Below are 11,981 nucleotides of genomic sequence, written 5' to 3'. Positions count from 1 at the left end.
CGCGGCGGTGCGAGTTGTCGGCGGGTCCAGTGGGGTCGGAGCAGAGGCCGGAATGGAGCGGAGCTTGGCGGGACGCAGGGCCCTGGTCACCGGGGCCGGAAAAGGTGGGGCCTATTCGATTTATTTTATTTTGTTGGTATGTTGGGTTTTGTTCTCTGTCTCCCCCTTTTAGACTGTGAGCCCACTGCTGGGTAGGGACCGTCTCTAGATGTTACCAACTTGGACTTCCCAAGCGCTTAGTCCAGTGCTCTGCACACAGTAAGCGCTCAATAAATACGATTGATGATGATGATGATGGGGCGGAGGGACACACCGGGGACACGGGATTGGGGAGGGGGGCTGGGTCAGGAGAAGCTGGGATTGGAGAGGGGGATGGTTGCAGAGGGTCAGGGGAAGCAGGATTTTTTTTTTTAGTGGCATTTATTAAGCGCTTACTATGTGCAAAGCACTGTTCTAAGCGCTGGAGAGGTTACAAGGTGATCAGGTTGGCCCACACGGTGGGGGCTCACAATTTTAATCCCCATTTTCCAGATGAGGTAACTGAGGCGTTAAGCGACTTGCCCAAGTCACACGGCTGACAATTGGCAGAGCCGGCATTTGAACCCGTGACCTCTGACTCCAAAGCCCGGGCTGTTTCCACTGAGCCACTTGGCAGCTGGGTGACTCTGGGCGAGTCGCTTCACTTCTCTGGGCCTCAGTTCCCTCACCTGGAAAATGGGGACGAAGACTGGGAGCCCCCGTGGAACAACCGCTCTTAGAGCGGTGCTTGGCACATAGTAAGCTTTTAACAAATACCAACATGATTATTATTACTATTGTTTGGGGAGGGGGCTGGCCGGACTGGGCCAGGAGAAGCTGGAGTTGGGGAGGGTGCTGCTAAGAGAAGATTGAGCCGGAGGGGGCAAGTAGAAGCAGGATTTGGGGAAGGGGGCTGGACGGATTGGGTCATCATCATCATCATCATCAATCGTATTTATTGAGCGCTTACTATGTGCAGAGCACTGTACTAAGCGCTTGGGAAGTACAAGTTGGCAACATACAGAGACAGTCCCTACCCAACAGTGGGCTCACAGTCTAAAAGGGTCAGGAGAAGCTGGGATTGGGGAGGGGGCCGGCTGCAGAGGCCCAGGCTGGAGGGGGTCAAGTGAAGTAGGATTTGGGGGAGGGGGCCAGGTAAAGTTGGATTTGGGGAGGGGGCTGGCTGCAGAGGGCCGGGGGAAGCAGGATTTGGGGAGGGGGCTGGCCGGACGGGACCAGGGGAAGCTGGAGTTGGGGAGGGGGCTGCTAGGAGAGGACTAGAGCCGGAGGGGGCAAGTAGAAACAGGATTTGGGGAAGGGGGCTGGCCCGACTGGGCCAGGAGAAGCTGGGGGTGGGGAGGGGGCTGCTTGCAGAGGGCTGGGGGAAGTAGGATTTGGGGAGGGGGCTGGCCGGACTGGGCCAGGAGAAGCTGGGGGTGGGGAGGGGGCTGGCCGCAGAGGCCCAGGCTGGAGGGGGTCAAGTGAAGTAGGATTTAGGGAGGGGGCTGGTTGCAGAGGGCGCCAGGTAAAGTTGGATTTGGGGAGGGGACTGGCCGGACGGGGTCAGGGGAAGCAGGATTTGGGGAGGGGGCTGCCTGCAGAGGGCCGGGGGAAGCAGGATTTGGGGAGGGGGCTGGCTGCAGAGGGCCGGGGGAAGCAGGATTTGGGGAGGGGACTGAATGCAGAGGGCCGGGGGAAGCAGGATTTGGGGAGGGGACTGGCTGCAGAGGGCCGGGGGAAGCGGGATTTGAGGAGGGGGCTGGCCGGACGGGGTCAGGGGAAGCTGGAGTTGGGGAGGGGGCTGCTAGGAGAGGACTGGAGCCGAGGGGGCAAGTAGAAGCAGGATTTGGGGAAGGGGGCTGGCCCGACTGGGCCAGGAGAAGCTGGGGGTGGGGAGGGAGCTGCCTGCAGAGGGCCGGGGGAAGCAGGATTTGGGGAGGGGGCTGGCCGGACGGGGCCAGGAGAAGCTGGGGGTGGGGAGGGGGCTGGCCAGAGAGGAGCAGGCCGGAGGGAGTCAAGTGAAGTAGGATTTTGGGGGAGGGGGAAGCAGGATTTGGGGAGGGGGTTGGCCGGACAGGGTTAGGAGAAGCTGGGGGGTGGGGAGGGGGCTGGCTGAAGAGGGCCAGGCTGGAAAGTAGGATTTGGGGAGGGGGCTGGCCCGACTGGGCCGGGAGAAGCTGGGGTTGGGGAGGGGGGCAGGCTGCAGAGGGCCGGGGGAAGCGGGATTTGGGGAGGGGGGCAGGCTGCAGAGGGCCAGGGGAAGCTTGCCCCGCTGCATAACCCGCTGTACCCACAGGCATCGGGCGGGAGACCGTGAAGGCGCTGTGCCAGGCCGGGGCCCAGGTGGTGGCCGTGAGCCGGACCCGGGAGGACCTGGCCAGCCTGGCCCAGGAGGTAACCCACCCTGGGTGCCACCCTGGGTGCCACCCCGCCGCCACCCTGCACCCACCACTCTGCAGGGGAGGCAGCGGGCCCGGAAATCTGCCCTCCGACCCCTGGACCGGCCCTGCCCTTTGATCCCTTCCTCCCCCTCTCCTGGTCCAAAGGGTGGGGCTGGGAGTCAGGAGACCTAGGCTGTGATCCCATCCCTGCCTACTGGCCCGCTGTGTGACCTTGGTCCAGTCACTTGACCACTCTGCGTGCCAATCCCGTCACGTGTAAGAAGGGTAAAGATACTTAATCTCCCACCCCCTCAGACCGCCAGCCCCATGTGGAGGAGGGACTGTCCGATCAGATTATAATAATAATGGCGTTTGTTAAGCGCTTACTATGTGCCAAGCACCGTTCTAAGCGCTGGGGGGATACGACGTCAACAGGTTGTCCCACATGGGGCTCACGGTCTTCATCCCCGTTTCACAGATGAGATGACTGAGGCCCAGAGAAGTGAAGGGACTCGCCCAAAGTCACACAACAGACAAGTGGCGCAGCCGGGATTAGAACCCACGACCTCTGACTCCCGAGCCCGCCACGTCTCTACCCCGGGGCTTGACGCAAAGTAAACCCTGAGCGCTTAGTACAGTGCTTTGCACACAGTGAGCGCTCAATAAATACGATTGAATCAATGAAAAACCCTTCGGTTACGCCCACTGCCACCCCTAAGCCCAGCCCTGAGACCCCACAATTTTGTATTGTGTTTTGAGGGGGCGGTTGCGGTATACGTTAAGCGCGTACTATGTGTTAAGCACTGTTCTAAACACCCGTGTAGCTACAAGCCCATTAGGTCAGACACAGCCCCTGTCCCATCCCCGCTCCGCCACTTGTCAGCTGTGTGACTTTGGACCAGTCCCTTCACTTCTCTGTGCCTCAGTCCCCTCATCTGCAAAATGGGGATTAAGACTGTGAGCCCCCCGTGGGACAACCTGATCACCTTGTCACCTCCCCAGTGCTTAGAACAGTGCTTTGCACATAGTAAGCGCTTAATAAATGCCATCATTATTATTATTATTATTATCCGGGATTCCCAGTCTAAGTAGGAGGGAGAACGGGAACCGAATCCCCGTTTTACAGATGAGGAAACTGAGGCACGAAAGTGAAACGCTTTCATACAGCGAGCACTCAGTAAATACGACTGAATGAATGAAAGTGGCATGCCCAAGGTCACCCGGCAGGCAGTTGGGGGAGCGGGGGTGAGACCCCAGCTCCTTCCCCCCAGGAATCCATGGGAACCGACTCACTTTTGGGGTCTCCGCGTCGTCTCCCGTCCTCACCGCCTGGCCCCGGGGGCCCGGAGGGGGGGATCCCCTCTCCGTCCGCAGCGTGGCCGGATTCCGTGCCCACCCGAGGGGTCGGGGCTGGCGAAGGCCCCCAGCCTGTGGCTCTGCCCCTCTCCCGGGCAGTGCCCGGGCCTAGAGACGGTGTGCGTGGATCTGGGCGACTGGGAGGCCACGGAGAAGGCGCTGGGCGGCATCGGCCCCGTGGACCTGCTGGTCAACAACGCCGCCGTGGCCCTGCTGCACCCTTTCCTGGATGTGACCAAGGAGGCCTTCGACACGTGAGCCCCCCGGGGGGGAGGGACCGTCCCGCTGGGAAGTTGTCCCCGTTAGCCGCCGCGGGGATATTAAGCGCTTACTACGTGCCGAGCGCTGGACGAGTGGCGGCCCAGTCCGGGGGGGCTGCGGTTTCCCACCCGGGCGCCGGACCGAGCTTCCCTCGTGCCAGCTGCCCAGCCTAAAAACGGGGGGTCTCTCTCCCCCGCTAACTCCTCGAAAATCGGCCGCCTTCTTCCCCGCCGCCCCGCCAACTCACCCCAATTCCGAACGAACGAGAGGTTGGCACCCGTGGCTCCGGGTTGGGGGGCCGCAGCCCGGCCCGAGGCCCCCCACCCCGGGGCTGCTCTCCCTCCCCACCGACGCGATGTCCGCATCTAGGTCCTTCGAGGTGAACCTGCGGTCCGTCCTGCAAGTGTCCCAGGTGAGGGGGCGGGGGAGAGGGGCCGGTCCGCCGGGGTCCCCGCCGCCCGGGGTCTCCGGGAGCCCACCCCCGTGTCGTTCCAGATCGTCGCCCGGGGGCTGGTGGCCCGGGGGGGCTCCCGGGGCCATCGTCAACGTCTCCAGCCAGGCGTCCCGCTGCGCCGTGCGGGACCACGCCGTCTACTGTGAGTGTCCCTTCGGAGACCCCCGCCCCCCCGAGAGACCGCCCCTCCTGACGGTCTCCCCCCGCCCTCTCGCCCTCCCCAGGCTCCACCAAAAGCGCGCTGGACATGCTGACTAAAGTGATGGCGCTGGAGCTGGGGCCCCACAAGGTGAGTCCCGCCCGGGGCGCGGGAAGCCGGCCCCCCGGCCCCGGGGGCGCGGCGGTGACCGGCCCTCCCCCTCCGGCCCAGATCCGGGTGAACACGGTGAACCCCACGGTGGTGATGACGGCCATGGGCCGGGCCCACTGGAGCGACCCCGGCAAGGCGGGGCCCTTTATGGACCGGATCCCCCTGGGCAAGTTTGCCGGTGAGCGGGACGGCCGAGGGGGGGTGGGGAACGGGACAGGGACCGGCGAGCGCCCCCCACCCTACCTCGCCCCCGACTCCGTTCCCGAGCCCCCCGGGGTGACGGCACTGACGGTCGGATCGGTTGCAGAGGTGGAGGACGTGGTGAACAGCATCCTGTTCCTGCTGAGCGACAAGGCCGCCATGACCACCGGCTCGGGCATCCTGGTGGACGGGGGCTTCCTGGTGGGTTAGGGCGGGGGGCCGCGGCCGGGCCGGAGGGAGAAGCGGGGCGGCGGCCCGGATGGAGAACGTTTATTGTATAAAATAAGAAGTGATCACCCCGCCCCGGGCCACTTTGGACAGAGCCGGCCGCGCCGCCCCCTCCCGCCCCGCGCCCCTTCGGGCCCCCGCCTCGTCCCCTTCCCCCGATCTTTCACACGCCCGCCCCGCCCCAAAGTCGAGTCGAGGGAGACCCTGCTCCCTCCTGCCTGGCCGGGGGCCCGGACTCCCGCGTCCCCGCGGGCGGGGGTCCGGGCGACCGCCGACCCCCGTTCCCTCCCTTCCCCCCCCCCCCCAGCCTGCACGCCCCCATGCCGCTCCACCCCCGGACTCCCCCCCCGCCATCCCTCCTCCCCATCACAGCACGACTGAAGGGAAATCAAAAACTTGGACAACGACACCAAACCCGGCCCGGCTCCCCAGGCCGGCCGGCGGGGCGACCCCCGTTTCCTCCCCGGGCGGGCTCCGGGCCCCCCGGGACCTCCCCCGCTGCTCCCCCGGGACCCTCAGAAGACGGTGCACTTCTTGCCGGGCTTCTTGACGGGCGGGGGGCAGAGCACGGCCCGGATGGCCTCGTCGAACACCGTCTTCAGCCCCCTCTGCGTCAGGGCCGAGCACTCCAGGTACTTGACGGAACCTGGGGGCCGCGGGCCGGAGTCAGGGCCGGGAGGGAGGGCCGCCCGCTCCCTTCCGCGGCCCGTCCTCTCCCCGTCCGTCCGACCGACTCACCGATCTCCCTCGCCATGGCCAGGCCCTGGGGGTAGGTGATGGGAGCCAGCTTCTTGTCCCGCAGCCGTTCGATGGCGTCCTTGTCGTCCCGCAGGTCTAGCTTGGTGCCCACGAGGATGATGGGCGTGTTGGGGCAGTGATGCCGCACTTCTGGGTACCACTGAGGCAGAGAGGGGGGCAGGGGCACTGAGCCTCCGGGCGGTCTTTCCTCCCACCGCCCGCCACCCCCGGCGCGGTCCGGGCCCTCGCCCGCCGTGGCTACCTTGGCACGGACGTTCTCAAAGGAGGCCGGGCTCACCAGGGAGAAGCAGATCAGGAAGACATCCTGGGGGCAGAGGCAGGGGTTCGTTCGATCGGTCGTCGTTAGCGAGCGCCTACCGTGCGCGGGGCGCTGTGCTAAGCGCTTGGGAGGGGACAAGGGAACGGTGAAGAGGACACCTTCCCCGCCCACGAAGAGCTTACGCTCCAGAGGGGAAGACAGACAGTCGGGTACTAAGCGCTTGGACGGCGGAGATGGACACGGTAATAGCAATAATGACGGCGTCTGTTAAGCGCTTACTATGTGCCAGGCACTGTTCTAAGCGCCGGGCCGCGGGGGTGGACGAATAAAGGGAGCGAGTCAGGGCGACGCCGAAGGGAGCGGCAGAAGGGGAAAGGAGGCCTCGGGCACGAGGTCATTCCCTCCAACGGATGCCCCAGGTGCTGAGCGCTTTGCGGAGGGCCGGGGCCAGTGCAGTGCGATAATAGTGGGAGAGAAGCAGCGGGACTCAATGGACCCAGGCTTGGGAGTCGGAGGTCATGGGTTCAAATCCCATCTCCACCACTTGTCCGCTGTTGGGCAAGTCCCTTCTCTGGGCCTCAGTTCCCTCATCTGTCAAAGGGGGGTGAAGACCGTGGGACCACCTGATGACCTTATATCCTCCCCGGCGCTTCGCACAGAGTAAGCACTGAACAAAAGGGCAAGTCCCTTCTCTGGGCCTCAGTTCCCTCATCTGTCAAAGGGGGATGAAGACCGTGGGACCACCTGATGACCTTATATCCTCCCCAGTGCTTGGCACAGTAAGTGCTTAACAAAAGGGCAGGTCCTTTCTCTGGGCCACAGTTCCCTCATCTGTCAAAGGGGGTGAAGACCATGGGACCACCTGATGACCTGGTATCCTCCCCAGCGCTTGGCACATAGCGCAGAACAAAAGGGCAAGTCCCTTCTCTGGGCCTCAGTTCCCTCATCTGTCAAAGGGGGATGAAGACCGTGGGACCACCTGATGACCTTATATCCTCCCCAGCGCTTGGCACAGAGTAAGCGCTTAACAAAAGGGCAAGTCCCGTCTCTGGGCCTCAGTTCCCTCATCTGTCAAAGGGAGATGAAGACCGTGAGCCCCCCGTGGGACCACCTGGTGACCTTATATCCTCCCCAGCGCTTCACACAGAGTAAGCGCTGAACAAAAGTTCAAGTCCCTTCTCTGGGCCTCAGTTCCCTCATCTGTCAAAGGGGGATGAAGACCGTGAGCCCCCCTGGGACCACCTGATCAATCAATCGTATTTTTTGAGCGCTTACTGTGTGCAGAGCACTGTACTAAGCGCTTGGGAAGTCCAAGTTGGCAACATATAGAGACAGTCCCTACCCAACAGTGGGCTCACAGTCTAAAAAGTGGGCTCCTTTTATCCTCCCCAGCACTTGGCACATAGTTAGTGCTTAACAAAAGGGCAAGTGCCTTCTCCGGGCCTCAGTTCCCTCATCTGTCAAAGGGGGATGAAGCCCGTGAGCCCCCCGTGGGACCACCTGGTGACCTTGTATCCTCCCCAGCGCTTGGCACAGAGTAAGCGCTTAACAAAAGGGCAAGTCCCTTCTCCGGGCCTCAGTTCCCTCATCTGTCAAAGGGGGATGAAGCCCGTGAGCCCCCTGTGGGACCACCTGGTGACCTTGTATCCTCCCCAGCGCTTGGCACATAGTAAGCGCTTAACAAAAGGGCAAGTCCCTTCTCCGGGCCTCAGTTCCCTCATCTGTCAAAGGGGGATGAAGGCCGTGGGGCCACCTGATGACAACCTTGTATCCTCCCCAGCGGTTCGCACATAGTAAGCGCTTAACAAACGCCATCCTTAGTAGTAGTGAGGGGTCCAGGCCCTGGCCTAAGCGCTGGGGTGGAGGCGGGGGGATCCCCACGTGGGCCTGGCAGGTTGTGTCCCCACCTCTGTGGGGAGGGATGGGGGGCCCCCCCGGGACCCTCCCCGGGGGCGGGGGCGGGTCTCACGGTCTGGGGGTAGGAGAGGGGCCGCAGCCGGTCGTAGTCCTCCTGTCCGGCCGTGTCCCACAGGCCCAGGTTCACCGGCTTCCCGTCCACCATCACGTTGGCCGAGTAGTTGTCGAAGCTGCGGGGGGGGGTGTGGGGACAGAGGGGGTCGAGGGCGGCTCGGGGGGTCCGGTACGACCCCCCCACCCCACCCCCCCATCTCCCCCCAATCCGCTCACACGGTGGGGATGTATTCTCCGGGGAAGGCATTGGTGGTGTAGCTGATGAGCAGGCAGGTCTTTCCCACGGCTCTGCGGGGAGAGAGGGGCGGGACCCCCGTGACCCGACGACCCCCGGATTCTCCCCACCCCATCCCCTCCTCCCCCCCCCCCGCCCGCCCGCCCGCCACTCACCCGTCGCCGACCACCACGCACTTGATGGCCTGCATGGGCACCGGAGGGCGGGCACCGGGCACCGGGCACCGGGCACCGGGCACCGGGCACCGGGGGGTCGCAGCCGCCGCAGTGAACAGCCCCAGCGCCGCAGCCACGGCCGGGACCGGGATGCCCAGCCACCGCCCGGACACGGCCGAGCCTTCCTCACCGACGCCGACGAGCCTGACCCACGGAAAAGGCCGAGCCGCCCCGACGGAGAAAGCCGAGCGGCCCCGACGGAGACAGCCGAGCGGCCCTGACGGAGACAGCCGAGCGGCCCCCACGGAAACAGTCGAGCGGCCCTGACGGAGAGAGCCGAGCGTTCCCCACGGAAATAGCCGAGCCTTCCTCACGGAAACGGCCGAGCGGCCCTGACGGAGACAGCCGAGCGTCCCCGACGGAAACGGCCGAGCGGCCCTGACGGAGACAGCCGAGCGTCCCCGACGGAAACGGCCGAGCGGCCCTGGCGGAGACAGCCGAGCGTCCCCGACGGAAACGGCCGAGCGGCCCTGACGGAGAGAGCCGAGCGGCCCTGGCGGAGACAGCCGAGCGTCCCAGACGGAAAAGGCCGAGCGACCCTGATGGAGACAGCCGAGCGTTCCTCACGGAAACGGCCGAGCGGCCCTGACGGAGACAGCCGAGCGTCCCCGACGGAAACGGCCGAGCGGCCCTGGAGGAGACAGCCGTGCGTCCTCGACGGAAAAGGCCGAGCGGCTCTGACGGAGAGAGCCGAGCGTTCCCCACGGAAACGGCCGAGCGGCCCTGACGGAGACAGCCGAGCGTTCCCCACGGAAACGGCCGAGCGGCCCTGACGGAGAGCCGAGCGTTCCCCACGGAAACGGCCGAGCGGCCCTGACGGAGAGAGCCGAGGGTCCCCGACGGAAACGGCCGAGCGGCCCGGACGGAGAGAGCCGAACGACCCCGACGGAAACGGCCGAGCGGCCCTGACGGAGAGAGCCGAGCGGCCCCGACGGAGAGAGCCGAGCGTTCCTCACGGAAACAGCCGAGCGGCCCTGGCGGAGAGCAGAGCGTCTCCGACGGAAACGGCCGAGCGGCCCTCCCGGAAATAGAGCGGCCCTGACGGAGAAAGCCGAGCGTTCCCCACGGAAATGGCCGAGCGGCTCTAACGGAGAGAGCCGAGCGTTTCCGACGGAGATGGCCGAGCGTTTCCGACGGAGATGGCCGAGCGCCGCCGACGGAAACCGCCGAGCCTTCCTCACGGAAACAGCCGAGCGTTCCCGACGGAGATAGACGAGCGGCCCTTGCAGAGATAGACGAGCGCCGCTGACGGAAACGGCCGAGCCTTCCTCATGGAAATAGCCGAGCGTTCCCGACGGAGATGATAATAATAATAATAATAATAATAAAATAATGGCATTTGTTAAGCGCTTACTATGTGCAAAGCACTGTTCTAAGCGCTGGGGGGGATACAAAGTGATCAGGTTGTCCCACGGGGGGCTCACAGTCTTTATCCCCATTTGACAGATGAGGGAACTGAGGCACGGAGAAAAAAAATGATATTTGTTAAGCACTTACTATGTGTCAAGCACTGTTCTAAGCGCTGGGGGGGATACAAGGTGATCAGGTTGTCCCACGAGGGGCTCACAGTCTTCATCCCCATTTTACAGATGAGGGAACCGAGGCACAGAGAAAAAAAATATTTGCTGAGTACTTACTATGTGCAAAGCACTGTTCTAAGCGCTGGGGGGGATAGAAGGTGATCAGGTTGTCCCACGGGGGGCTCACAGTCTTCATCCCCATTTTACAGATGAGGGAACTGAAGCACAGAGAAAAAAAATGATATTTGTTGAGCACTTACTATGTGCAAAGCACTGTTCTAAGCGCTGGGGAGGTTACAAGGTGATCAGGTTGTCCCGGGAGGGGCTCACAGTTTTAATCCCCATTTTCCAGATGAGGGAACTGAGGCCCGGAGAAGTGAAGTGACTTGCCCAAAGTCACACAGCCGACAGTTGGCAGAGCAGGGATTTGAACCCACGACCTCTGACTCCCAAGCCCGGGCTCTTTCCACTGAGCCACGCTGCTTCTCTTCCACGTTTTCCCTGGACTTTTCCTAGCATTAGCGTCTTCGCCAGAGAATCGGTCCTCCTGATGACATGTCCCAAAATATGCCCATCTAAGTCGAGTCGTTTGGCTTTCCGGAGACCGCTTTGGTTTAATTTGCTCTAAAATCCATTTGTTTTTCGGGCAGCCCGTGGTATTCGCAAAAGCCGTCTCCGACAGCGCATTTGAAAAGAATCGATGGTCCTTTGCACATAGTAAGCGCTTAATAAATGCCATTATTACTATATCTGCTGCACGCGGTAACCACTTAATAAAGAAACCACTTGCCTGCCGTTTGATGCAGGGCAAGTTGTTTTCCCAGGCCTCAGTTTCCTCACCGTATCCGACCTCATTATCTTGGCCTTATTCGATCATACTTATTGAGCGCTTACTGCGTGGCCTTATGCCAGCGCCCGTTACAGTTCTTGGCACGCGGCAAACATTGAACAAGTACCACCGCTATTATCTAATTGAGCGCTTAAAGTTGGCAAAGCGCTCGGGTGAGTAAAATGCCAACAGGGTGGGCAGACGCGTTCCCTGGAGGGAAATCTGTGGGCAAGAAGACTTTGAGGGGGCTGTCAGAGCCAGGATGGGCTCCCCCCGAACCCACCGTAGCCTCCACCCTGTCTCCCCCAGCTCCCGCACATCGTCACCCGTGAGCATCAGTAACTCGCACCCCAAAAAAGCGGTGGGCGCCCAGAAATTTTCATCACCACCCGCGGCCTGGTTGGACCCGAATCACGACGTGAGGTATTTTCAGAGAGCCACGAAGGCGGGTCATGACCCCAGGGGCAGAGGAGGCCATGCCAGCTTCTCCCGGGTCACCCCGACAAGCCCAGCTCACGTGGACCGGCAGGGAGTCGGCGTGCCAACGCGGCTCCGTCTCCGTGTGGTCCGTCCACGGCAGCGGGGTGACAGGCCGAGGGCACCGTTATTCCCCCGGGCAAGAAACGCCGGGCAAAACACCGTGGAGAGGAGTAGCTAGCGCCCGGGCGTCAGAAGGACCTGGGTTCTAATCCCGGCTCCTCCGCCCTCCTTGGGCGAGTCGTTTCCCTTCTCTGGGCTTCGGTTCCCTCGTCCGCGAAACGGCGACGAAGACCTAGGTGGGACAACCCGATTACCCCGTATCTACCCCAGCGCTTAGAACAGTGCTCGGCACTTAGGAAGCATTTAACCAGTCCCGTAATTATTATCACCAGGAGAGCCCTTTCGGGAAGCCGTGTTTGCGAAACTCGGATCGAACGCAAAATGCGAAAGTTCTGTATTGATCAAACCCGCCGGAGGCCACACCGAAGATGTCGTCCGCGACGT

General features: G+C 62.8%; 2 protein-coding genes across 4 annotated transcripts; one reads left to right on the top strand and one right to left on the bottom strand.

Annotated features, from left to right (window-relative positions):
• DCXR (dicarbonyl and L-xylulose reductase) lies at nucleotides 1–5,282 on the top strand. The gene is given in 9 exon segments (XM_038742850.1): nucleotides 1–104; nucleotides 2,315–2,412; nucleotides 3,855–4,009; nucleotides 4,386–4,428; nucleotides 4,512–4,538; nucleotides 4,540–4,612; nucleotides 4,695–4,759; nucleotides 4,841–4,958; nucleotides 5,088–5,282. Coding segments are annotated over 9 exon segments (735 nt in total). The 5' UTR covers nucleotides 1–52; the 3' UTR covers nucleotides 5,192–5,282.
• Nucleotides 5,283–5,570: 288 nt separating this feature from the next.
• RAC3 (Rac family small GTPase 3) lies at nucleotides 5,571–8,832 on the bottom strand. 3 transcript variants are annotated; one of them, XM_038742853.1, is made up of 6 exons: nucleotides 8,589–8,832; nucleotides 8,415–8,486; nucleotides 8,197–8,314; nucleotides 6,210–6,338; nucleotides 5,948–6,107; nucleotides 5,571–5,855 (listed from the first exon to the last, which is right to left on the bottom strand). In XM_038742853.1, the coding sequence occupies exons 1-6, from the start codon at nucleotides 8,621–8,623 to the stop codon at nucleotides 5,725–5,727; spliced, it is 645 nt and encodes a 214-aa protein (XP_038598781.1). In that variant the 5' UTR covers nucleotides 8,624–8,832; the 3' UTR covers nucleotides 5,571–5,724. The 3 variants fall into 3 exon arrangements, with proteins under 3 accessions (XP_038598781.1, XP_038598779.1, XP_038598780.1); XM_038742851.1 differs by having other exon boundaries at nucleotides 6,210–6,272; XM_038742852.1 differs by having other exon boundaries at nucleotides 6,210–6,272; nucleotides 8,610–8,832.
• Nucleotides 8,833–11,981: the final 3,149 nt, after the last annotated feature.

This window comes from Tachyglossus aculeatus, unplaced genomic scaffold (genome assembly GCF_015852505.1).
Source record: "Tachyglossus aculeatus isolate mTacAcu1 unplaced genomic scaffold, mTacAcu1.pri scaffold_1_arrow_ctg1, whole genome shotgun sequence".
Classification (NCBI taxonomy): domain Eukaryota; kingdom Metazoa; phylum Chordata; class Mammalia; order Monotremata; family Tachyglossidae; genus Tachyglossus; species Tachyglossus aculeatus.
Note: the sequence above shows the minus strand (reverse complement) of the source record. Positions and strands in the feature narration are given on the sequence as shown.

What these genes read in the sequence shown, in the direction of transcription:
- RAC3 (XM_038742853.1), bottom strand. Translation starts at nt 8,623, where the DNA reads ATGCAGGCCATCAAGTGCGTGGTGGTCGGCGACGG. An exon ending in GGAGAATACATCCCCACCGT is followed by an intron (nt 8,315 to 8,414) that starts GTGAGCGGATTG and finishes CCCCCCCCGCAG; the next exon opens with CTTCGACAACTACTCGGCCA. An exon ending in GGCCATGGCGAGGGAGATCG is followed by an intron (nt 5,856 to 5,947) that starts GTGAGTCGGTCG and finishes CGCGGCCCCCAG; the next exon opens with GTTCCGTCAAGTACCTGGAG.